At 43.4% G+C, this 26,059-nt stretch overlaps 5 protein-coding genes across 7 annotated transcripts; 2 read left to right on the top strand and 3 right to left on the bottom strand.

Moving 5' to 3' along the window:
• Positions 1 to 89: 89 nt before the first annotated feature.
• hrg (poly(A) polymerase hiiragi) lies at positions 90 to 5,632 on the top strand. Its single transcript, XM_017238399.3, is given in 9 exon segments — positions 90 to 747; positions 1,219 to 1,343; positions 1,405 to 2,171; positions 2,236 to 2,432; positions 2,501 to 3,082; positions 3,144 to 3,413; positions 3,474 to 4,233; positions 4,886 to 5,003; positions 5,069 to 5,632. Coding segments are annotated over 6 exon segments (2,547 nt in total). The 5' UTR covers positions 90 to 747; positions 1,219 to 1,343; positions 1,405 to 1,438; the 3' UTR covers positions 4,891 to 5,003; positions 5,069 to 5,632.
• A 925-nt stretch (positions 5,633 to 6,557) lies between these two features.
• On the bottom strand, positions 6,558 to 7,881 carry LOC108123032 (uncharacterized). The gene is made up of 2 exons (XM_070278937.1): positions 7,700 to 7,881; positions 6,558 to 7,634 (listed from the first exon to the last, which is right to left on the bottom strand). The coding sequence occupies exons 1-2, from the start codon at positions 7,745 to 7,747 to the stop codon at positions 6,690 to 6,692; spliced, it is 993 nt and encodes a 330-aa protein (XP_070135038.1). The 5' UTR covers positions 7,748 to 7,881; the 3' UTR covers positions 6,558 to 6,689.
• Positions 7,882 to 10,271: 2,390 nt separating this feature from the next.
• LOC108123028 (uncharacterized) lies at positions 10,272 to 12,188 on the bottom strand. 2 transcript variants are annotated; one of them, XM_017237924.3, is made up of 4 exons: positions 11,300 to 11,526; positions 11,059 to 11,228; positions 10,836 to 11,008; positions 10,272 to 10,783 (listed from the first exon to the last, which is right to left on the bottom strand). In XM_017237924.3, the coding sequence occupies exons 1-4, from the start codon at positions 11,391 to 11,393 to the stop codon at positions 10,360 to 10,362; spliced, it is 861 nt and encodes a 286-aa protein (XP_017093413.2). In that variant the 5' UTR covers positions 11,394 to 11,526; the 3' UTR covers positions 10,272 to 10,359. The 2 variants fall into 2 exon arrangements, with proteins under 2 accessions (XP_017093413.2, XP_017093414.2); XM_017237925.3 differs by lacking the exon at positions 11,300 to 11,526 and adding an exon at positions 12,033 to 12,188 and having other exon boundaries at positions 10,277 to 10,783.
• A 4,224-nt stretch (positions 12,189 to 16,412) lies between these two features.
• Positions 16,413 to 18,187, bottom strand: LOC108122935 (uncharacterized). The gene is made up of 3 exons (XM_017237793.3): positions 17,657 to 18,187; positions 17,063 to 17,605; positions 16,413 to 17,006 (listed from the first exon to the last, which is right to left on the bottom strand). Exons 1-3 carry the CDS (start codon positions 18,185 to 18,187, stop codon positions 16,413 to 16,415), a joined length of 1,668 nt encoding a protein of 555 aa, XP_017093282.3.
• Positions 18,188 to 24,712: 6,525 nt separating this feature from the next.
• LOC108123048 (uncharacterized) lies at positions 24,713 to 25,878 on the top strand. Of its 2 annotated transcripts, none has more exons than XM_017237951.3 (3): positions 24,713 to 25,057; positions 25,138 to 25,631; positions 25,740 to 25,878. In XM_017237951.3, the coding sequence occupies exons 1-3, from the start codon at positions 24,842 to 24,844 to the stop codon at positions 25,810 to 25,812; spliced, it is 783 nt and encodes a 260-aa protein (XP_017093440.2). In that variant the 5' UTR covers positions 24,713 to 24,841; the 3' UTR covers positions 25,813 to 25,878. The 2 variants fall into 2 exon arrangements, with proteins under 2 accessions (XP_017093440.2, XP_017093441.2); XM_017237952.3 differs by having other exon boundaries at positions 24,714 to 25,057; positions 25,743 to 25,758.
• Positions 25,879 to 26,059: the final 181 nt, after the last annotated feature.

A 26,059-nucleotide genomic window follows, 5' to 3' on the forward strand; every position in this document is an offset into this window, starting at 1 on the left:
GCCCGGCCCGGTCAGAAATGTCTCTTTTCCCTTCGATAGTCGTGAGTACCACGTTTCATCCCTAGCCATTTGCCATCTCCTGAAAAAAAGTTTCTTTCTGTAATTTAGCAACACTCGCCGGCGTCGAAATCGCAATTTGTTTTCGTTTTACGCGTTTGCCAAAAACAAGGCATTGATTGCCTCAATTATTATCTAAACCTGGCGATTGCGATCAATCAGATTAAGTCCTTGCCCAAGGCACCTGTGGCGCTGTAGAGATATGTAATTTAGATTCCGTTTCCGTTGTGGCCGTTGTAGCAGCATATTAGTGTGCGTCAGTTTTGTCAGCAGAGCAGAGCAGCAGCAGCAGCACGTCACGTAGCAGCATAAAACGCGAGAACCGCTGTAATTGGTCGCGAGGGAGAGTGGTGGGCTAAGACGTTGACGTGAAATGTGAAAGAAGCGACGCAAATTAGATGAAAGTAGCGGAAAAGCAAGAGCCGGAGCAGTAATTACAAATGAATGGGCCATTCTAGGCTGCCAAATTCTAACAAAACACACATACCTACATACATGCTCACGCTCGCTCATATGTATGTATGCTCGGCGAGTGCAGCGGACGGATACACATACACATACATACAAACACATGCCACTCGCAGGCAAAGCAACGGGCCAGCTTTTGAATTACCAACATTAAGAAGAGTAGCACCTGGAGAAGCAAATAATTAAGAAGAGAAGACAGACAGACAGACAGAGGCAGCGCAGGTAAGCAAAAACAAGCGTTAAAAGTTTCCCAACCGTTATGTGTGTGTGTGTGTGTGTGTATGTATGCGGTGCGTGCGTCGCTGTCATTGGTGTGGGTGTGCGTGAGCGGGAGCGTGTGCGTGTTCGTGTGCGTGAGCGTAAGCGTTTACCTGCGAACTCATATCATCAGACTTTTGTTTGAATTAGCTCTCTTTGTTTATGTTTGTCATTTTCACAATCAGTCTGCAATTTTGCACACACCGAGGAAGATCTCACCTCCACCTCCTCCTCCTACACCGCCACCGCCACCCGCTAGTCATTAATTGTTTTACGCATTTGTTTATATGCCCAGTGACCAGTGTGACCATTCGCGACCCACATCTCTATGTTTTTCTTTTTTTTTTTCTGTGCTGGGTAAAGAAGAATATATCTTATCGCACATTACAAATTGCATTTCATCCATTAACTGTTGTCACTGTTTTCTGTTTGCAGCATTTTATTAAGCGCAGCCGAGTAACAGAAGCTATCAGAGCGCCCGACGCCCAACGCAATTCCATTTTCGGCTTCTCGGAGAGCAACTTAATTGTAATACCTACCTACGTTTTAAGCCTAGTTAGGTGAGTATTGACAGTCCCCATCTGCCAATAAGTCAATTACTAATAACTATTCTTTCCGCAGTATCTAACTTTAAGGTCTACAGACAGCAGACACCATGTGGAATTCCGAACCAACTCACCGCCAGCAGCAAAATCAGCACCAGCACAATGGAAACTCTACCTCCGGCGGTCCGCCCGCCACCAAACAGCTGGGCATGACCTCGGCCATCAGTCTAGCCGAGCCCCGGGCCGAGGATCTGCAGCGAACGGAGGAGCTGCGCGGCTCCCTGGAACCATACAATGTGTTCGAGAGCCAGGACGAGCTTAACCACCGCATGGAGATCCTGGCCAAGCTCAACACCCTCGTGAAACAGTGGGTTAAGGAGATCTCTGTCAGCAAGAATATGCCAGAATCGGCCGCCGAGAAGCTCGGTGGTAAGATCTATACATTCGGCTCGTACCGATTGGGTGTCCATCATAAGGGCGCCGATATTGATGCTCTATGCGTGGCACCGCGCAACATCGAGCGCACCGACTACTTTCAGAGCTTCTTTGAGGTTTTAAAAAAACAGCCGGAAGTCACCGAGTGTCGATCCGTCGAAGAGGCCTTTGTACCGGTCATCAAGATGAACTTTGATGGCATCGAGATCGATTTGCTGTTCGCCCGGCTATCCCTCAAAGAGATACCCGATGATTTCGATCTGCGCGACGATAATCTGCTGAGAAATCTCGACCACCGTTCCGTGCGCAGCCTCAATGGTTGCCGTGTCACAGACGAGATCCTGGCTCTGGTGCCGAACATTGAGAATTTCCGCCTGGCCTTGCGCACCATTAAATTGTGGGCCAAGAGTACGTTTCTAGACACTGGACCTACATCTTTTCCAATTACTAATCCTTGATTTTCTACTTTTAGAGCATGGCATCTACTCAAATTCCTTGGGATACTTTGGTGGTGTTACCTGGGCTATGCTGGTGGCCAGGACCTGCCAGTTGTACCCAAACGCAGCTGCCGCCACCCTGGTGCATAAGTTCTTTTTGGTGTTTTCGCGCTGGAAGTGGCCCAATCCAGTGCTGCTAAAGCATCCCGACAATGTTAATCTAAGATTTCAAGTAAGTTTGTGTTTATATACCATAAGGGTTAACCATTCCACTAATCTCCACTGTCTGCCTTTCTGCAGGTCTGGGATCCACGTGTCAACGCCTCGGATCGCTATCATCTGATGCCCATCATCACACCAGCTTACCCGCAACAAAATTCCACATTCAACGTGTCGGAATCCACCAAGAAGGTCATATTGACCGAGTTCAATCGCGGCATGAACATTACGGACGAGATTATGCTCGGACGAATTCCGTGGGATCGTCTCTTCGAGGCCCCCAGCTTCTTTTACAGATATCGCCACTTTATCGTTTTATTGGTTAACTCGCAGACGGCGGACGACCACCTAGAGTGGTGCGGACTGGTCGAGTCAAAGGTGCGTCTACTGATTGGTAATCTGGAGCGCAATCCTCACATTGCCCTGGCGCACGTGAATCCCAAATGCTTTGAGTTCAAGAAGGGTCAGAGTGCCAACAATTCGCAGAATAACAGTGGCAACGAGGACGACCTGAAACAGTCGCAGGGCAGCCAGTCCTCGGTGACGTCAGCGCCCTTCTGTTCCATGTGGTTCATCGGCCTGGAGTTCGAGCGTTCGGAGAACCTTAACGTCGATCTCACGGAGAGCATACAAAACTTTACGGAGCATGTGATGATGCATGGGGTAAGTGGGCTAACAGGTCAAGCTTGGTTACTAGATGGTAATCCCTTCTATTCCCTTTCAGGTCAACATCAAGATGCTCAAGGAGGGTATGACCATCGATGCCCGGCACGTGAAGCGCAAGCAGCTGTCGCTCTACCTGGACGCCGACTTCCTGAAGCGCGAACGCAAGTCCATGGAGAACCACAACAACTTCAACAACACGCTATTGGCCAACCGCAAGCGGCTATCCACGGAGCTGGCCCAGTCCCAGGATACCCTGGCAACAGGTCAGCAGCCGAGCGGCAATCGCGGCCGGGACAGCGGTGCTAAGATACACAGGCTCAGCGAATCGGTAAATGGCTTTTCTTCCAAAAACAAGCATCTCTTTTTAAAGAAATCTTTGAATGTTTAGCTAACGGAGGAGAATTCGAATGCCTCGAGTGATCTGGGAGCCGGGACGCCCACCACGCCAACAGCGGCGCAAATGAATGCCCCCAACTTTAAGAGCTCGGGAAAGAACGGTTCCGAAATGGACACCTCGGAGCCGGAGACGCCGTCGCACAACAACGGCACCAACAACAGCAACCCAGCCACAACGGAGGTGGCCTGCTCGTGACAACCGCCAACCTTACATCCGCCGCCGGCGCAACAGCAACCGCCGCCCCAGCCCCAGCCATCGCCATCGCCCCACCATCATCATCATCAGAACCAGAAGTTCCGAAAGAACAACAACGCGGCTGCGGCGGCCGCCTCCAATAGCATTTTCAACCAGCGCTCGATCCTGCATGCGGCTTCCAGTTTAACGGCGGCTCTAAGCATAACCGGACACAAGCGCAAGCAGCAGCAGCATACGACGACAACCCCAACATCAGCAGCGATCAGCACCACCAGCAGTAATGTTGTTTATGGCAACCACCACAATAGCAACGGTGTGGTTAGCAGCAGTATCGGCGGCGGTGGTGGCAGTGGCGGTGGCGGCGGCGCCAATAATTTTAACAAAATCTATTACATTGATGATGATGATGATGACAACCAACCACAACATTTGACACCCAACCAACAGCAACCAATAGCGGCCCGAGGAGCAGCCACATCAGCAACAACACCCACACCCAAACCCACATCGGTCCCTGTAGCTGCTACAGCCGCATCATCGGCACCGACAATTTCTTGTAAGTTGCTTACATGTTTCCATTCGTTCTCGTATTCTCTCATTCTCTCTCTTACATCAACTTCCTTTTTGACACGAGACTGTTTTTTGTATTCTTAAGTTGTCATATTCTACTTAATCTTACGTATTCTATAATCAGTATTTCCCCCACTCCCCCGGGGAATATGATCTAAAAAAAAAAAAGAAACCCATTTATTTTTAGTTTTTAAAGTTTTAAAATCCAATTTACAAAGCCCGAGACTAAGCTCAATAAATGAATATAAAAAAAAAACAATAAACTTTTTGAAAAAAAGAAAAAAAATCAAAACTTTTGGTATTTTTATTTTCAAAATTTTTTACAGAAAATGTATATATTTTTTGTCATTAGTTATAGATACTTTTTAGTTGATCTTTGAGATACTTTTGTGTCTTTTTTGGCGGAAAAATAAAAGTATTTCAGATTGGAATTGGTTCTTAAAAAATAAATACTTAAAATAAAATAAAAAATCTTATTTGGGTGTGGTTTTGGATGAGCTATTAATAGATTCATTACTGGATGGTTTTGAATAAATATTTTTAAACAAAAACATACCTTTTGGCCTCTCATTTATTGTACTTTTAATCCACAAATAAAATACTATTATCTACTATTAACCATTTATATATCTTTGCAGTGTAAAAAGCTATAGCACATACCATTTAAGGATTAGTTATCATAGTTATTCTCTTCTCATTGATTTTCACGGCATCGATGCCCAGAAATTAGAAGCCCACAATATTTTATAAAAAGCGGTGAGTGTTTAATGATAATTATTTGCAACTAAATACCCTAATAGCTTGCTTTTATTTGCCTACAGGTTTCTAACATACAGCTCTTTAAAAAAAAAGAAGTTATTTTAATCATTCTTTACAATTGTCTAACGAAAAAATACAAAAACATTAAGAATCTTCATTCAAACAAAAAAAAAAAGGAGAAACAACACATGAGCCACCGTTCAGCCAGCGGCAGAGAAAGCATTTCTCTCAAAATTTATCTTAATAATATTTTGTTGTACATCTTTTTTACTTCCCCAGAGCTGGTTTGAGGAGTTCATAGAAGTTGAAGATGAGGAGAAGGATGAGGATGAATGGGTGAGACCCCAGGAGGAGCACATCAAACATCCTTGAGTTCACCTGCAGCAAATATTACTTACGAACTTAGAATTCTTTCTTATCATTTTATTTTATCTTGTTTTCAACATTTGTTTTCTTCTCCTTCTAGTTCTAGTACAACGCTGAAAATTTGAAACAATTTTGTTCGTTTTTCTAAGAAATGATATCTGAAAAAAGGTAATAACAAAAAACATATAAATGAAATGAAAATATTGATTTAATTTTACCAAATAAAACCGAAAAAACAAAAGCGAAAGCTAACAAATGAATGTATTGTTTTTAATCATTGGGCTGATGAGGGGTTTAAGTCAAAGTATACTCTTTATCCACCAGATATATCTTAAAGTGTCTTTTGGAATTTGGGAAAAAATCCTTCCTTGTAAAATCCAGGATTTCCACTTTTGCCCCAAACCAAGTCCATATCTTGGCCAATTTCCATCCGATCCTCAAGCGGAATACCTTAAATGATTTGTAGTTCGATTCTCCTTCAATCTGCATCAAAACCTTGAAACAAAATTTTCGATCCCCATTTTTCAAATTTTTCTGATGGACCCCCTTGTAAAATCCAGGATTTCCACTTTTGCCCCAAACCAAGTCCATATCTTGGCCAATTTCCATCCGATCCTCAAGCGGAATACCTTTAATGATTTGTATTTCGATTCTCATTCAATCTGTATCAAAACCTCGAAACAAAATTTTCGATCCCCATTTTTCAAATTTTTCTGATGGACCCCCTTGTAAAATCCAGGATTTCCACTTTTGCCCCAAACCAAGTCCATATCTTGGCCAATTTCCATCCGATCCTCAAGCGGAATACCTTAAATGATTTGTAGTTCGATTCTCCTTCAATCTGCATCAAAACCTTGATACAAAATTTTCGATCCCCATTTTTCAAATTTTTCTGATGGATCCCCTTGTAAAATCCAGGATTTCCACTTTTGGCCCAAACCAAGTCCATATCTTGGCCAATTTGCATCCGATCCTTAAGCGGAATACCTTTAATGATTTGTAGTTCGATTCTCCTTCAATCTGCATCAAACCCTTAATACAAAATTTTCGAACCCTATTTTTCAAATTTTTCAGATGGAACCCCTTGTAAAATCCAGGATTTCCACTCTTTCCCCAAACCAAGTCCATATCTTGGCCAATTTCCATCCGATCCTCAAACGGAATACTCTAATAAAAACCTCCATATATTATGACCAACATTAAAATATATTAAATATGTAAAAATTTTGTATATGGTATATAAATACCTTGGTCCACGATATAATAATATTACACATAAAATTTATTGTTGCTTTTGAAAGATGAATGCTACGAGAACTAGTTTAGGGCGAGCTGCTGGCGCGGATACTCTGGAATGTAGTACTCCATGCGCTGATTGCGGCGCAGTGCGCACTGCTGGTAGGTCAACCAGTCGTCCAGATCCGGGGTGTGGCACTCCTCCGAGTTGGCCATGTCGTAGATTTCCCGCCGGAAGGCCATGAAGAAGGCACGCTCCTTCTTCCGCTTGCTGTAGATGTGGCGCACCAGCCACTTCTCGACCTTGACCTCATTGTAGATGGTCGATCTGTTGAAACAGGCGGTGGTCAAATTATCGCCCTTTGGATAGTAGTTGGTCACCGGATTCATTTCCATCGAAAATCTAGGAATATCGAATTGGGCCTCATTGAATCGCGTGTCCAGATTAATATTGCCAAAAGTTACAGCCCAGGGATTGAACACACGGCCGCCGTACGCGTCGGTATCGAACTGTGGCACTTTGAGTGTCAACTCCTTGCCCGGTTGGGATCCACCTGATCCATCGCCACTTGGACTCTCACCACCACCCGCACCACCACCCGCGCCTCCACCAGGCTCACCACCCGCTCCTCCACCCGCTTCTCCACCACCGCCTGCTTCGGGACTGCTGTCGCTATTGGAGCCGCTGGACGGGCTGCCGGCCTCACCTTCAGGACTATCTTGTGGTTCAGCATAAAGCATTATATTTTTCTTGGTGGTGCCCGTAGTTGGTTTCTTGGTGTGCCTTCCCCGATGGCGAAGCTTTGGCCCAAAAACTTGGAACCCGGCGGGTGGCTCCATGGTCGGTGATGGCAGAGATGCCGACACCAAAGCAGCCACCGTTGTCTCTGGAAGTTTTGTTTTTGACTCCGAAAACGTCTTAAATATCCATCGGGCAGATCTGCCTCCCTTCTCTTCTTCGGTGGCATTATTCTTGGGTGGCTCCTCATCTGATCCAGATATGGGCAGGGCTACGAGCTTGTGCACCTTCAGAATATACAAAATATATCAAAACATATATCTTTAATTGGATTATGGTAATTGAATCTCACAAATACTGCTGCCAAAAGGACAACTTGAAGGAATTCAATGGGTTTCATGCTTCCTTCATTGGTAAAAGTAGGGTCCTTGGATTGGAAACTTAATAATATACGACTATAATACTTTTATACAGGAATTCAGATTCTATAGTGTATTAAGATTAACGTTCGAAGGATTTAAGAGAAATATTAAATACAGACTACTGAGGTTTTACATCAAAAATTAAAAAAACAAAAGGACCAAAAAATACTTGGTTTACTGCCTCTTCAACAGGTGGTAGCCTTTCAGTAGCCATTGGCTTTGGTACAGTCACCATAAAAGGTAGACACAACTTCCAGGACGATACCTAGTTCTACCAAGGATAACGGAATTCGCGCTAACTACCAAATTAAGTGGACGGCGATCCCTGACGGCCGATCCGATCCTTGGTCCTTTCTCGGGACTAACCTAATTGCAATTCTGCGAAATCTAAGCGCGGCACAGCTGCGCGTTTTTCCCCCGAAAACGGGCTGGCATTAATCCGTTTATGGCCACGGATTAAGTTGCAAAATTTTCACTAAGGTCGCCGCGAAACCGAGACGCGAATTCGCGGAAGAGCCCACCCCCGGCCAGGTAAAAACGCCCGCCACCCACAGGTAGGAGAGATCCTTTGACCCGAAAGTTGGGTATAAAAGATCCAGCCGCCGGCAGTAGGATCATCAGTCAGCCAAGCATCTTCAGAGTGTGAAGAGCCGCGAGTTACAAAGTGAAAGCCATTATACGACAAACCTTGTTCGGTTTTGCCAATTTCCTAGCAGCACTGGGTAAAGTTTGTCCTATAATCTCGAAAAAGAACGTCCAGAAATCTGTGAATCCTCCGCTCCGGGTCACGATCTTGGGATGCATTTTGTGCAGTTATGCACCAAAATCATAACCATCACTGGGCAAAGTGTGTCTCATGATCTGGGCCAACTCAACAAAGAATCCAGTCATCAAATGTAAGTGGTTATTAGCATCAGAATTTTAGAATTGAATGGCGATTGTCGGTATGGTCGCTTTTTTCACAAAAGGGTTTCCATCAAGCGAAGTGACTAGACCGAACACTCGTGCTATAATTTTAAAATGTTCAACAAGCTAAAGTGTTTAAAATAGTGTTTATGAAAGGCTGCAATTAGTTTCTTTGGTCGTCCAGCCTTAGGTGACTTCTCTGATCATAAAGCTAGACAACCATTGAAGTTCGTTGTGGCAATTGCAGCGTTTATTTATAAAAATTAAAAAATTAAATAAAAAAGTGAAATATTCTAAGGACCATTCGCTAAAAGGAACGATCGTTGTGATATGCGTTTATCCCTCGTTACATATCACAGTGATTTTCCTTTATAACGCATGTCTTTGTCCAAAATGCATCAGAAATCAAGTTAGTGTCTTGAAGGAGTCGCAGGATACCCGCCTTTAAAGTAGAGAGAATAGTGGCTGTGCTGTATGTTACCATTCTATATCACAGTGGCTGTTCTTTTTGCACCTAAAGTGCCAAACAGCCAAGACCCAAGAATTGTGATTTTTCGCCATCCGACAGATATTATTATTCCGGTGTTAGCCCCAGGGAACTGTTGCTGCTGATATATTATACTTTTGAACAATCTCCTATATCACAGTGGCTGTTCTTTTTGGTTGCACCGTCAAGTTCAACAATTTGTCATCTGTGGCATCACCTTGGTGGACAAAAATTGAAAATTGTTCAAAAAGAAGGGAACGGTTGCTGCTGATGTAGTTATTCGCCTCATTTATATCACAGTGGCTGTTCTTTTTTGTTTGGCAATCGATCTACGTTCCAGATTCTGAAAGGATAATATAGATACCTCATCTTTGTGAACTTTTCTCCAAACAATAAATAATGTTTGACTGAAAATAAACTTGGTGTTTTCTTGATTGGATATCCTAAACTTTCCTATAATATTAAAATCAATTTTAAATTAGGAAGTTGGCTAAGAAGTTCTATCCCCAAACTGAAATCGTGCTGCAAGAAGTGTCATGGTAATTGTGCAACTTTCAACGCTGCCATTTCTATTTTGGGTGGCATGTGGCAGGCAGTGGATGATAAGGGGATAGAGGGTAAGGGGCACACACCTGACTTGCATTCCAAATGCCACGCGTGTACCAAAAACGGTCAGATGCTGCATGGCTTTGCCCGGGCAGACCAGGCCAGGCCAGGACAGGACAGGATTAGGATGAGGTTGTGGACTGCTTTTGCTTTTGGCCAAATGCAAAACAAGCAAACTGTGAAATTGACAGTGGCATGGCGGCCATGTGCCATAATGGCCATAATGGCTGCCAATGGCCAACAGCCATTGTTGCATTGTCCAAGGCCGGTTGCTGTCTCTGCTTCTGCCACTGTTTCTATTCCTATTTCAGTTTCTCTTCCCGTGTGTGGGTTCCTGGCTAAAATGCTTCTTTCCATCCGGAAGCAAGCATACGCAGCACTAGGATTCGGTAGCAGGTTGGGGGAGGAAAGGAAACCGGAATGCCGGAAATGCGATTAAAATGTAGCAGCAGGAAAGCGTACACACCACACACCCGAGACAGTCAACTAGAACTTTAGGACTTGGTGGGATAGCTGCATATTCCACAAACTTTATATTTCGTTAAGCACTATCCCTGTTAAGATTAGTAACTTTATAAAGGTGGTTTTCCATTAGTATTCCATCTTGGCATTCACACGATACAGATAATTTTCAACGCGAGTCTTTTGGCGCAAGACCTTCCGGGAGTCCCGCTCAATGGTGGCATTGGTACCGTCATGGATGTGGAAGAATCCACAGTAGCGGGCCGGGACGAACTGCTTGATTTTCTGCTGTCTCAGGAATCGCTCCGTCACCTGGAGATTGCACTTTTTGATGGCAGATACGGCGGCGTGCATGCACGGACGACACATGTCCGAGTCCGTGCTAAAGTTATGGAAATAGTCACCCACCGGAGTCAGCTCACAAACCGAGCATTTGGAGCTGTTGTACGGGGTGCAGAACACGGCCACAGCCGGCCAGATGATCCTCTTCGAGCCGAAAGCCATCTCCACGTTCCAGGAGGGATACTTGAGGTGATGCGTATAAGTGGAGGGACTAGGAAACGGATAGGTCTTTAGGAATATTACAGAAAACTATCAGAACTTACCCTGGAGTCGTCCATTTGGGTTCCAGCTTAACCTCTGTTTTGAAGGAAAAGTAATACTGAGTTCCTTTAAAATCGGTGGCATAGGATCCTATCGGTGGATAGCCCAGTTCCCGGAAGGGGGGTAGACGTGGCATTTTATTGGCAAACGCAGAGAAGCCAGCTTTCGAAGGATACTACCAGGATATGTGAATAAATGGCTGAGGATGAGTATATGTAGGCTTACCTTGAATTCAACAGTACTTGGGATATCGTATTGACCCGGACCCGGGGAGGGCAGCTCAAAGGTGCAGCATCTGAAGCTATCTCTGACAAACTCAGACTCGGGCCCCCTGCGAATCTTCCGAAGGAAGCCCACCTTGGGCGGTTCCGGCGCATTGACAACATAGTCGAAACCTGTAACAACACAATACCAGTTAAGTAAATAGAATACGTGACGGATTAGAGCCTCGAGTGTCCGGGAGCACCTAGCTCATTGCATCGTGCCACAATTAGGCGAGTTTCGGAGCGTTGACGACGCAGTTTCTCGCGCTCCTGGGCATTCAGCTTTTGGGCACGCATCTTGAATGAAAGTCGTGAAAGGACTAAAAGTCGACCCAGAACCAGAGCCAGAACCAGAAATTGGCAGACTGTCGAAGCGTGACAGCCGCTGAACCGCCGAACCACTGAGCCATCGAACCATCGCACCACACGCATCGCAACACGCACGAAGTGATTTAATGGAATTCCAGTATATCCCCCATGGTTTCCCTTTTTTATTTTTTTTATGATATAAAATCAATATGCCGCGGAATCAGTTTACGATGTTTGATTTCATTTGGCACACGTCTAGACGGCTTAGCTCCCTTCATATATTTTCAATGTTTCTATTTTTCTATTCCACTTGCCATTGTTGGGACTGACAGACTGACTCACTGAACTTTGACCCAGTTGGCCCAATTTTGTTAGGTTTTAATAGCTTTCCAGAGAGAGAGAGTGACAGGGAACTGGGGCATAAAGTGGTTTGTCATTGGCGGCCGATATCAGGGGCAGGTGGAAATTGTTTTGTGACGCGTGTTGCGTTCCGGAAAACATTTAAGCCACTAACTGCTTAGAAAGTCAGAACAAAGGGCTCCAAACAAAAGAGATCGTGAGCAATAGGCTCTCTATCAAGTGTCATTTCAGAGGCCATTAAGTGATATAATTGATTTATAGACTCACCTTCCATGGCCACAAGACTTGTTGGCTTTCTGCGGTTGGCTATGAAAATTTGGTAAGAAAAACAAGCTCTAAAGGCCAAATTTATGATTTGCTAGATTGAAGTTTCGTTTGCTACTGATCGGCAGTACAATATGCCAGTCATACTTTCAAAATAAAAACCGACTTTTTCAAATACTTTGTCAAACAATAAAATTAAGCTGGAATGCGTTGAAGCAATCGCATATCCTTGGCGGACAGGATACTCGTATGCACACGCAAGGTCTCAAAGTCAGAACTATTGCTTTTCAACAATTTTCCGAGCGGTTTCGCCGGCAACTTCCTGGCGGTTTTGCCAACGAAACGACAGAATGACTGCATGACATTAATGCCAGTTAACCCCAACGTTGTCATCAGCGTCAGCTGCAGCCACCCAGGCCTTGGGGTTTTTTTGGCCAGGACCTTTTGGTTTTGTTCCCCAAACTCCGCTGGTGTGTCGGTATGCAGGCGCATGAATGCTAATGTTGCCAAAGGACACCAGGACCAGGATTCAGGTGAAGTGGCAGGTGCAAGAGGCAAGCCTGGAATGGCAGCATTGGCGGCACCACGCACAAATGCACAACCGCATTGCCGCCACAAAAGCAGCCGAGGCAGACTTCCCCAACCAACAGGATATATACAGTGGGTGGAAATATTATTTTCCAAACTATTTGAAGTTTATTTCCTTTCGTGGAATGACTCTTTGAAATACCTAAACTTTTAATATATCTTTATTAAGTTTATAGAACTAATTAGTCTACAAGTTAGTTACAAAAACACTTCGTTTTGTTACCACTGTTAACAATTCACCTCGAGAGCTGCTTAATTCGTGCAAATAAAATGATTGTGCAACATATGTTTCGGCCAACATAGGGTCTATTATAATACGCTGCGGTGGTGGTGGCTGCCAGTTTTCCACACATGCTGTGCATCTCAAGTGCCCTCCAAATCCCCCACATCCTCCACTGCATCCGGCCCTAGAAAGTCGTGGAGCACGCCGGAGCCAGCCACCAACTTGCAAACGCAATTACACTGCAATTGCGTATTATTTAAGTGTTTTGGCTGCACTCGAAATTCGGAGGCAGTGTGCGAATTGTTGGCTGGCTGGTTGGCCCAATAAGCTGACAAAAGGCAGAGTGCCTCCGGTTTGGGGGGTTAATTATGTCAACAATTAGACTGTTATGCACTAGAGACCCAGCCAGCACTGGCTGGTACTGAATGGCAAATGGCAAATGGAGTTGAATTCATTAAACGTAAACGTGAACCGCCCAGGCAGGCAGGCAATGTAAGGCGTTCCAATTCTACCTCCTCCGAGGGTGTGGTTGGAGGTGGTGGTGTTGGCCAAGTGGCATGTCCTACACAGGCAATTACAGCAACAATGGCTGCCAGGCATCGAGAGAGAGAGATGCAAATAAAAATGCAGCTTCAGTTTGTGGTTTCTACATTTTGGTTGGCATTCGGGCGGGGACTGCCACTAAACTGCCATTGACTTGCAAAGAGAACACTGCAAGAAATAGCCGTAAGGCTTTTCAACCTTCCAACTCCTCTTTTAAAGTCCTTTTTCTCAGTGCCTAAGATTCTTTGTAGGACTTTTTGTGGGTGGAACGGAAGTGACAGCATCCTGACTGTAGTCCGACTCCTGTCTTTTGGCCAAAGCGAATATTTGGCTCACAATAAAAACAGAAGCAGTAGCAGTAACAGGCAGAACAATGCCAGGATCACGAAAACGAAAACAAAAACCAAACAAGTCGAGTCCACTGCGAAGCGGAAGTGGCGCTTATTACGCAGGATGTGGTTAACCGGAAATGAAACGAAACAAGCCAAGTGCGACAAGACTTTAGGCCGTCTGTGTAGGCTTTTTGTTTATGGCCCGAATGCGTGACTCGCTCCATCCAAGAGAGTGCATCCAAAACTAATTAAGCACTGGACCATGGTCCCTGGTCTTTGGACCACTCAAATTGTTGGCATATCCTTTGTTGGCCACTGCAATCAGCAAATGTCAGGCCAACAGCGAAACAAGTTGGCCATATAACCCGCCATCTGGCCATCTCGTAAACTACCAACAAACAGTGCCGCCGATTGCCGGGATGACGTCGAAATCAAATTACAAGATGCCCCGACATTTTCCTCTATCCGGCTCCGGCTCTGGCTATGGCTCTGGCACTGCCCACTGCCTCGGCTAGTGCCTGCCACGCCCACCTCATTACCCGCCCAACTGACCCAAATTCAATGCGTTTGCAATTTGTGCGGCAATGTGGCGGGGTTAATCATGCTAATAAACACCAACGTTGCACTTGCAACGTTGTCGCTGTTGCAGCTGCAGCTGCTGTTTGCCATTGCCATTGCCTTTGCTGTTGCCTTTTCCATTGCAAAAAGCATTGCATACTTACAGGACTAAGGATTTGAGTCCTGCCAAAGGACACTGTCGATACAGCACCATACGAACTGTGGTTCGGTTGCTTTTTGTGGTCGCTGCGTGGCATTTGCCACTCAAGCGGGCCACTGGCGCTGGCGATTGTGTTGCGGGTGTGCCACCCGCGGGTGGTTGGGTTTCTGGGTGGTGCGGTCAGAAGGTTAGCGGGGCCATGGCTGGAAATCATACAAAATTGCAATGATTATGCACGCGCCTAGTTGGCAGTCAATTGTGGTCGGTTCCTCATTTGTGTGCGGCCCAAAGTGGCCCATTAATGGTGCCAGTCGATCGTGGTGGAGGTGGTGGTGGGTGGCGATTGGTTCGGTGGTTAGTCGGTGGGTCCTCTGGCAGTTCATGGTAATCCAATCATATTTCAAAGCAATTGCTTTCTCAATTTAATAAAAACCATACTAGTTAGTTGCCAAAACACACATTAAATATTACTCCCCTATTTAAGATTGGTTCTGCTAACCTTTATATAGATATGATCCATCTCATATATCATGGATATATGCATGATGTGCTGAGCCCACGAAAATCCCCGGCACATTATCTAATGATTTACGGAAATTGTCGGTCTTGGCCTCTGGAAGCGAGAGTGAAACTTTCTTGACACTGCAAAATGCATAAAGTGCATTGTTGGGCAGGGGGCGGGCTTGGGTCATGGGTCACGGGGGAGTGGCAGCACACACACATGTTGTCAGCACAAAGTCTTCTTCGAGAGGAGAAGGGAATAGAGAATGGGGAATCGTTGGCTGCCGTCTCATCATTTCAGCTGTCACATTAAAAATGCATAAATGTTGCTTAAATGCAATCCAAGAAATGCAACTGGCCGTAATACGTGTACGTGCAAAAACAGGAAGGGCGAGGCGTTGCAACCAATCAAAGTGCTGGCAGGTGCTGGGCGTGGCAGGGGCATAGGATTTGGAGGAGCCGAAGCATACAATTTGTAACCTGCCTGGCATTTCGAGGGACGGAGGGTAAAAATAGTCGTTACATTCAAAAAAAAGTAAGGTGGTTTACAAAATATAAAAATATTAAATTAAAAGGATATATGAAGAGGTCGGCTGTATGATATCTGGTACTTCCAATCCTCTTACAAGGAAGAGGTAAATACTATTCTACATCCTGTAGTATCCTTTTCATTTCGCTGAGTGTAATGCCTTTGGGTTTTCGGCCTTGTCTTTGCCTTTTGCCTTGTCTGATGTTGCCTACGTTTGCAGGTGCGAGGTTTGGGATTGAAAAGAGAGTGGATATGGCTGGGAATGGAGATGGGGATGGGGATGGTTGGCGATGGAGATTGGAGGTGGATGTGGGAATAGGAATACGGATATGCTACGTCCTTTACGGCGGATGTGTGCCTGTGCCAGTGCCTTTGGATGTGTGCCTGTGCCTGTGCCGGTGCCAGTGCCTGTTTCTCTGCTGATTGTCGTACTGTTGATCTGTGTTTTCACTTAGATATTGGCCCGGGGGCTGGGCGATAACGGTACGTGTGTGCTACCATCGATACAGGAAGTTTGTTTGTGGCCAACTTGCTGAGTGGGCAGAAGGTATGGGCGGAGGTATGTAGAGCCAGAAACGTATGCCATGCGGATTGCCTGTGGAAAGTTCTGCTGAAGGCTGGCCCAAAAGTGCACAACCCACGGAAAGACTGGCAGGCTGGGCAGGCCGGGCCGGGCTGAGCAGGGCCGGGACTTTCGTTATCTAGTAAGCAATCGTTTCAAATTGAATTTTCTATTTACCCAGTCGTCGATATGTTTGGAATTGGCCAACGACTCTCCAATTCTTTCTTACGGCCTGCACTCCCAAAGTTCTCCAGACAAAAGTTAAGCTAAATGAGTTGCACTTAAGTATGGATGTGCCAGGAACTTTTCCCCATGAATACTGAAAACCTCTGCATATTAAACACTACACAATGGAAGGTGTTTTTGTTTATTAATCAGTTATTAATCTCAACTCCCAGCTCCCATTCTTGCCCTCCAGTAACGTAACCAAGCAATCTCCCCCAGCAAGCACAGAAGGCAACCGGTCAGGGACAAAATGTAGATTTTGAGCAGCAACTCAAAGTCCTTTAGATTCAGGACATGAATGGGTATATGGTCGTCCATCATTTTGACCACCAGACCCATTCGAATGGCATCTCTCTGACCTTTGCCGCTCCAGTAGGACCAGAAGCCGGACTGCTTGGCAAGGGAACTGAATCTGAAAAAGTTCCGCTGGAAGGGCGAATTCCATTGCATGGGATAGCGCAGGATGTGGGTGCCGGTGCATATTCTTGATGCCAGCCGGAAGCGCGGACTCTCCAGGCGCTCCTGCTGCATCTGCACCACACTCCAGTGCTCCGTGGTGGTGCAGTAGGCGTAGCTGGTATTCAATTGATCCAAGTGCTCCACCAGCGTCGACCTGTTGACCACCTGGAGGCGTTGCCTCAAAGCCACAGGCAGGTTACCGGCGGTGAAATACATTTCCACCTCCGATTCCGTGAGCATCAGGCGCAGGGGTGTGGCCAGGAAGTCCTTAACGCTGTCAATCTGATACCCTGGGAACTGGAGACCAAAAATATATATCATTGATTGGTGGAATATATTCACAAACAACACACTTGCGAGGTGAAAACGGAGGATAAGTTCGCCGTTCGCATTGTCCACAAAACAAAGGATCCCAGGAGTGCCGCCACATGGATGAACTTGTATGGCTCGGCCAGCCTGCGAAAGTTTGTGTCCGATATCGGTTGCAGGAAGAAGGTTACCAGGGAGAGCTGAATGCCTCGCAAACCCTCGCCACGGGCCAGCTGCCACGCCAGGGTCATGGCCAGGAGGAGAACCAGCAGAAAAGTTCCATTTATCCGGACGGCATACCGGATGAATCGACCCGGAGGCGGTTCATGTTGCCAGGGCACCAGGACGCAGGTGTTTGTCGGGGCGAGTGGAAAAAAACCCGCCGTCCGCTCGGCTCCCGGCTGCATGGAGGAATAAGGATGTACGCCTATTTCAATCTCACCGCGGGCCGCAGCCAACATCAGGTTTTCATGGTAGTTGTACCTGTCCACGTCAACAGCGGGCTCCAGGCGATAACGCCCCCTTCTGTGATGAACATAGGCGGCGAACATGAGGCCAAAGGTCCCGGAAAGTCTGCCATCTGATAGCTGAAAATCGAAGTAAAGAATTAGGGATCAGATCGGAAAGATGATACTTACCCAAAAAGCACTGGGAGCATCCTGATAGACAGGCACTCGAAACTCGTAGCCGCGAAAGTCCATCATAATGTCCGTGTGTCGGTAGCCCGTCTGGGTAAGATTCCTGACCGTAACCTCCGGAAAAGCCGTATAGGTGTATAGGTAATTTTCCCAGGACACGTTTCTCCCGGCTGAAGTATTAGTAAAGGATATCTTCTGATAGGTGACAAACACATTGATGAACTTCTGGCGCCAGCACCAGGAGAACATGTTCTTTAGTTCATCCATTGTGGGTGGCTGGCTTTCCAATCGCTTGTAAATGAATAGAATCGGAACATGGTGCAGTCCAAACAACCCATCAGTCAGGACATCAAAAATAGGTTCTTCCTTGGGCGAGACATTGCTTATGCTAACACACACGAGGGTCCTTTCGCCAAGGATGCGGCGTAACGTGATGTTGCGCCTCAGTCCCCAGACAACGATTGGCTTTTGAAAGGCCTCCGTTAGACATTCTTCAAGGGACTCCACCAGGATGTGTTTTCTCCGTTGCATCTCACGATTAACCCCAAACAGCGCCAAGGAGTCGACTTTGTTCCTGGAGGCCATTTGTTTGGTTAGGTTGTGCAGGAATTGGGATTCGCGGTTGTCACCATGGATGGGTAGCGTGGGCCAGGCCAAAACAACGGAAATAAGCCAAAGCCCCAAAACGAAATAGAGACCAACGAGCATATTTAAAGACTGACTGGGAATGGGAATGGGTCTCTATTTATATAGTTAGTCCTTAATCAGGCAAAGGATCTCTTAGTTTAGAAAATATAGCAAGTCATGGAGCATAGAAATTTGTATTTTCAAAGGACAATTATGTAGGTGGTTAGGACTTAACCCTTTTCCTTCCCCCACTTTCTTTAACCAATAAAATCAAAATTAGAATAACAAGTAACCACCAACAAATATACAATTTCCCCTGTTGACACATTGCAATCATGACGAACATCTCCTCAAAATTCGCCACTCACCTTCTGCTAAGTGAACCTCAAAATGATTGATGCTCCAGGTGATTGATGTCTCTTTTCTGTGGCGGGATAAACTCGTTTCAGCCGTTCTTCTGTGAAGTCTGTTGAAAGTTTTTTGTCAGAGATACACGGGCCATGCACGGGGCATGCCCCCCAAAAAATATTATTAATATCAGACAGTGTCGCTCAATTTAAAATATTACTAGCAAACACATTCCATGAACTTGAGTAATTTTTTACAAACAACTTTTGGAATTACTTAATCGCAAAGTTCTGACAGTGAAATGTTTGCCAAAAGAGGAAACGATAGAAGGGAGAAGCGAAATGAAAGGTTGCACGAAACATAAATTGTGTTTATTATGAAGGCTGTAGCATACTTTTGTGCGCAATTTAAAGTGCAAATACGAAAGGCAAACGGGGAATCCCCCCAGCCAACGCAACTAAGCCCGCTTTTCCCTGCTCTGCCACGCATTTCATTAAAGCGCAATGAAGACATTTTCCAGGACATCGTGTGTGCGTGGGTGGATGTCGGTGGCAACGGCAGTGGTAGTGGGAGTGGGAGGGAGGCTGGTTTCCACCGGGGGGAAGCTGTTAAAAAATATTCGAAACACTTGAATGTTTCCCAACTGACACTAGGCCTTGGGGTTGGCATCTTCGCGGGCCTTCTGAGCTGGCCCCCATAAAGAACAATAAATATTATTTATGTGTCCTGCGATAAGGACCCACTCTCACACACGTATGTTTCGTATTTTTCCGCCTATCTTATCGCTGGCATTCCTGGCATTTTGAAACTTTTTCACACTAGTTTCGTGTTTTTTTCCTGCTAATGAACAGAAATACTCTCCATCTACCCGTGAGCCTTTGAGCCCTCCATTTCAGACACCTGTGTCGCCTGAAATGAAGTCACATCTATGTGCCAGTGTGTGTGCTGGTGTTTGCCTGATAAATACGGGCCAAAACGAAGAGACTGGCTCGTGTTTATTTTAATAATGTTAACCTAATTAAGTGATTAATATGCAAAATGTGCGCACAGATTAAAACGATGCGCGCACTGTGTTTAATTATCGAATTAATTTTTTTCATTTTCCCGCCTGGCTGACAGTTAAGGCCAAAGTGCACACAAATAAGACAACGAGAAGACCCTATTTGGGGTTTACCTTTGGGATTTGGCACCATAACTTTATTAAACATGAATTTGACTTACAACAAACAATTCCTGCTATATATATTTTAAATACTTTACCTTTTCTTAGGCTTGAGAAAATAAAATCTAATATTTACATAAATGAAAAGTAAAATTTATGTCATCATTCTAAAAAGTAAACTCAATATATTTTCCCAATGAAAACGCCTCAAAGTAAGACATAAAAACCAATTTGCTCAGATTGGGTTATTTATCTCCTCAGCAAGCAAATAGATAAAATATGAATATACCAAAGCCTGATTTATAACATAATGCTGCTCGACCACACCACCCATGGCCGAAAGGGAGCACACATGTTCGCTCGTATAAGCCCTTTTGAGTTTGAACTTTCAATTTGTTTACCAATCAATGGAATAATATGCGGGCTGTTTAGTTGCTATTTGCCATCAAATGTCCCTCATGTGCCATTATATATTTGGAAATCCTCTATTAGGTAGAGTATTATCTCTTCAAACATTTCCATTGAAGGTTTGCCATTAATTGTATCATCATATTTAACGCTTTAAATTATCCTTTTCACTCAATAAATTCAATGGAGGTTGATGAATTTGGAGAATTGTAATTACAAACTGTTCCCAAATTACCAGCAGCTGCATCTTGTTGTTTAACAGTCCATTTCACTCAGGCACTTGAGAGTCCGATTCCCAACAAGCCCCTTAAGCCTGACAATTATTTACGAAGTAGGCAGAAGGTAGGTGGTTTGCGTAAGCCTTTATCCTGGCAATCCTGCGACACTAAAAGCTACTCAACGGCTGCCTTTTTTTAGCTTTCAAGCAGCTAATTGATGAAAGCTTCCATTGCTCCTGAAACGACAGCAAAAAACTTGAAATCCTTCCATTTTAATACCCTTGCAGAGGGTATTATTATTTTTTTGCTAAAGTGTGCAACGCAATTAGGAAAACATCTCCGACAACGACATATTAAGTTAATAAATATATGAATGTCCGTCTTTGGTCGAAAATGCTAAAATCTTTAGATACAAGCTATAATATGCAGTTACAAGTTTGGTCTTTTTTTTTTAAGTTCGCAATTAACATTATATCGTAATCTATAGGATGAGGATTCAAATTATAATGTCCTCTTGTACACATTTTGTTTTTTTTTTTATATCGGTTATGATAAAATTAATTGTATAATTGTATCATGATATCGGTAGCTCGTTTCCATGGCTACAGAAGAGTAACCTTTGGATTTATACTTTTTTAAAATTTGGTCTGTCTAGAATGCCTTTTCAAGAATATATTTGGACCTCAGTGAAAATAATTCCAGAGTTCAGTCTGCCTCCGGGCGACAAGGTGTGAACACCTATTTTTATTTCACACAAAAAAATTTCCTTTTTTTCTGATTTTATAATTTTTTATTATTTCTTATTTGTTTTATTTTACTAATTTACAATTTACTCTTGAAAGCGGTTTCCGTTCATTGCGTCTTTAAAAACTTCTGCAATATTTTTTTTATTTTTATTTTTTATTTTAATTTTATCATATTTGAATATAACTCATTATTGCGAGCATTTAAAGGAATTCTTACATCTACGAAGTCAAATCCAATTATCCACATAGTACCATTGTGGGAACCTTTTTTTTCAGGTCCTTTTCTTTTCTAATTTTCTTTGATAAATTATAAAATGTATTAATTTATTACTGGGAGCAATTGCTATTCTGATCCACATCAATAAATACTAAAATACCATAACTTTATCATATTTATTTTATTTTATTTTAATTCATTATTGCGAGCAATGAATTCTTACATCTACAAAGTCAAATCCAATTATCCACTAAGTACCATTGTGGCAACCTTTTTTTATTTTTCTTTCTTATTTTTTATTTTATTTATTTAATCATTCACTTTTCGTCTTGGCGGTTGCAGAAGGATTCTGAACCATTTCTGTGTCTTCTTAAAATAAATGTTTCTTTTTATTTTAATTACTTATTTTATACAATAAATGTATCACTATAAGCAATGGGTCCTCGGTTTCCAAGAAATACGACTCTGATATCCTTCTTTTCTTATTTTCATCGATAAATTTAAAAATGTATTAATTTATTATTGGGAGCACTTGCTATTCTGATCCACATCAATAAATACTTTAATACCATAATTTAATCATATTTATCTTATTTTATTATTTTAATTCATTATTGCGAGCAATGAATTATGTTGATAAAGTCAAATCCAATTATCCAATAAGAACCATTGTGGCAACCTTTTTTTATTTTTCTTTCTTATTTTTTATTTTATTTATTTATTCATTCACTTTTCGTCTTGGCGGTTGCAGAAGGATTCTGAACCATTTCTGTGTCTTCTTAAAATAAATGTTTCTTCTTATTTTAATTACTTATTTTATACAATAAATGTATCACTATAAGCAATGGGTCCTCGGTTTCCAAGAAATACGACTCTGATATCCTTCTTTTCTTATTTTCATCGATAAATTTAAAAATGTATTAATTTATTATTGGGAGCCCTTGCTATTCTGATCCACATCAATAAATACTTTAATACCATAATTTAATCATATTTATCTTATTTTATTATTTTAATTCATTATTGCGAGCAATGAATTCTTACGTTGATGAAGTCAAAACCAATTATCCACTAAGTACCATTGTGGCAACATTTTTTTATTTTTCTTCCTTTTTTATTTTATTTATTTAATTGTTCATTCGGTAGTTGTCTCGTTAGTTGTCTCGGTTGTTGTAGCAGAACTCTGAGCCATTTCCGTGTCTTCTTAAAATAAATGTTTCTTCTTATTTTAATTACTTATTTTATCAATAAAAAATGTATCACTATAAACAATCGGTCCTCGGTTTCCAAGAAATACGACTCTGATATCTTTCTTTTCTTATTTTTTTCTATCTCTATTTTTTTCATTTGTTTGTTTTTAACCAATTATTTTTACAAAATAAGGTGGTCCTCTGCCAGGACTTCCATGGATTGAAGGGGGAGGCTCTTTTTATTTTTAATATTACTAATCGTACTTCAATTAATTTAAGCTTCAATGGTTAGGGTTATCAATGCAGCACTTTATGGGCTCACTTTCAATGACTCACCACGTGAGCAACTCACTTCAACTATAATCCAATAAATAAATTGTATCCAGGGTATATCAAGTTCGACTTCGTCCTAGTAAGCTTCCCATTATTGTATTTTTTACATTTTTTTTTCCAAACAACCTCTAGAACTTTTGTATAAAGAAGGGAATTAAAGGTGCAGATAAACGAAGAGCATTTGTAAAAGGGTAGTGGTCTGGACGAAAGTCCTTGGTCCTTGGGGTGGTGGCTTTGGAAATTAGAATTAATATTTTTCCGCTGAGTTTACACAATTTCAAGTTGGCTGGCGCGAAAAATGCATGCTCTGGTCAACATCCCATAAATGCTGTTGTTGATACACAGAAAATTATATTTCTTTAATAAAAATGTTTAAGATTTTAGGATCAAAAATAAAAATCTTGGCTAGCTCTAAAAGCGAAAAGTACTAACATATAAAACACACTTTTTAATAGAATAATTTTTCTAAGTGGGTTTGCTGCGTGTTTGGCATCTTTTGTATGTGTTTGTGGGCCAGCAGGTGAGCAAGGACCTCATCTTGTGCTGAGCCAGCGTGCTGCCATGGTGCATTTCGTGGCAGCATCAGCATCAGCTTCACCTCCAGCTGCATCTGCTCCAGCCCTGATAATAAATTCATGATGAAGTGTAATTTATACACTTCATATGCGGCCATCTCCTTCGGCCCACCTCCTTGCTACCACGTCTTTTTTTCGCCCTTTTCTCGGCCTTCCTTGGACGCCGAGCTTGACAGAGGTCCTCCGACCCAAAAGGCGAAAAACTTTTCTCAAGGCTCGCCAGCCATGCATTAAACCTTGAAATGTTTGCGGCCCAGAATTCGCTAAAAACTAATTACAAATGCCGGCCCGGCCAGAAGGAAACTGGATGAAAATTCATTTCAAATTAATCTAATTTTTTGTGGAGCTTCAGCTTCTGCGAAGAGGTCTGCGAATTTCGTCTAATGAGAAATGCTGATTTTGCACTCTCCATGACGTTGCATACAAATGAGTCGACCGACTGTCCTGGTCCTAGTCATAGTCCTGGCATATGATTTCCTAGGAACTTGGCTTGCATAATTGCATAATTAGTGGTTAGGTGTTATGTAAATGGTTCTGGCGTTGATTGGTTTTCGCACAAGAAACTGACCTCTGCTAATGACTCAATGGAAACTAATTGGTGAACCAGAATTGGCGAATTCGATACATGGGTTGATTAATGAGTTTTCGAAGAACTTCAAGTGGTCAAGTGCGAACTGACCCATGAATTATGGCTTGGACTATAATTTGTCTTTCAGTTTAAAGCAGATAATAAACAGGTTAAATATTCTGTCAAAAGTTTATAGCCACTTCCCACGTCAGTTGCCAGGCTCAACGCAACTCAACCGGACTGTTTGGCTATTTGCTTGGATGTCTATCTGTTTACCTTTATGATTATATATGTATATGCACTTGGTATTAGCCAGGTCACTTAGTTGGCCAGTTAGTTTCAGCTGGCGTTCTAGCTATTTCGAGTGGCTCCTTAGCACCTCAAAGGTGGCATTCATGCTTGCTGAGTAAATAGTAAATATTATGGACAAGTACATGGAATATTTATGTACAAAGTGTATTAGTTTTGAGCTACATAAGGGCTTGCTTTAATGGTCATTTGAGTATGAGATAGTGGTTGGCCTAATCTAGTTTTAATTTAAATCTTAACAAGTGTCTTACTTTCAACTTAACTTTAAAGCAATAAGTTAGGCAAAAGAGCAGGTTTATTAGTTTCCGAATAACCTCTTCATGTTTATAGTTATTTTTCCTCAGTGTATCTGTGTAGGGCTTAAAAAGGCCCTTCTTCCGCCACGACCTGTCCAGTGTTGATCGAACCTCCAATAAGCACACACGTTCTTCTTAGAAGTCAAAGAAATTCTTTAAGAGAACTGGTTTAAAGACGAATTTGTGAAATGCTGTTCATATCGCTGGCTGTAATCACTTTCGGCCTGGCCCAAACGCTGCCCGTCGTTGATGAGGCCATTGAAACGCCATCGACCAGCGAAGGGCCGGGAGGACCAGATGGAGGACGAGTGGTCTTCGACCAACGGCAAACTGGCAAATACAACATCCATGTGAGCATCAAGGATGTGGCCATCATCGAGGTGGGCCAGAACGGGCTGGCCGAAGTGAGTATTTTGATCAGAAACCAGTTGAAAGCTATGCGGCTAACGAGTTGCTAAAAATAAACTTTGGATCTCTCAATTAGGAGTCGTATAACGATGAGGAGGATTACTACTATGATGACAGTGCGTTGACCGTCAAACCGATCAAGTTAAGCACCGAGGCAAGCACCAGTAGCACCAGCAGCTCCAGCACCACAACAACTTCTAGCACCACAGCGGGAGCACCCCCTGCTGAAATCACCAGCCCCACCACCATCTCTTCGAAGCCCAAATCCAGGTTGAATAATCTGATGATTGTGGAGACACCGATTGGTGGTGCCACTGTTAAACCACTGCATCATCCCGCCTCACCGCTCCACGCCAGATCTAAAGATGTGCCGATAATAGCTGCGGCTGCTGCTGCTAATACACCTCCCTCCCTTCCCGAGAGCATTGAGTACACCCCGCCCCAAGGCCACAACTCGCCCATCTTCAAGGTCAAGGTTCAACGATCCTCGAATCCGGCCACCAAGAAACCAGCTCGATGCCGGAACCACCAGGTGCGAGATGCCCAGGGCAAGTGCACCGACTCCATCTAGTAAGTAAACCAAAATAGGAAAAAAATTCCCACTAAGCCTCTTACGCCTCGTCTAACCAATCTGCCTTTCTTACGAATTTTTTTTTTTTTGGCCATTCTCTTCGATAGCAGAAAGCTGTTCGGCATGCTGAAGGGGCTGAATTTTCCCTTTTTGGCAGCCAATGCGGCCGAAAGCGCTTGATGACTCAACAATATAGTTTCGAGAAGCCTTTAATTGGATCTTAGCCATAAGACTGAAATAATAAAGTGAACTTTAATACTTTTGTGATTAAATACTTGTGTTTGAATCAATAAATTCAGATTTCAAAATCAGGTTTACACTTTGCCACCTTTTTAAAATGTAAATTTCATAAAATTACAATTTACAAATTGTGAAAGAAACTCGGTGTGGAAGGCAAAGTATTGCCGCAAACTTTATTCATCAAAAT

This window comes from Drosophila bipectinata, chromosome 2R (genome assembly GCF_030179905.1).
Source record: "Drosophila bipectinata strain 14024-0381.07 chromosome 2R, DbipHiC1v2, whole genome shotgun sequence".
Taxonomy (NCBI): Eukaryota; Metazoa; Arthropoda; class Insecta; order Diptera; family Drosophilidae; genus Drosophila; species Drosophila bipectinata.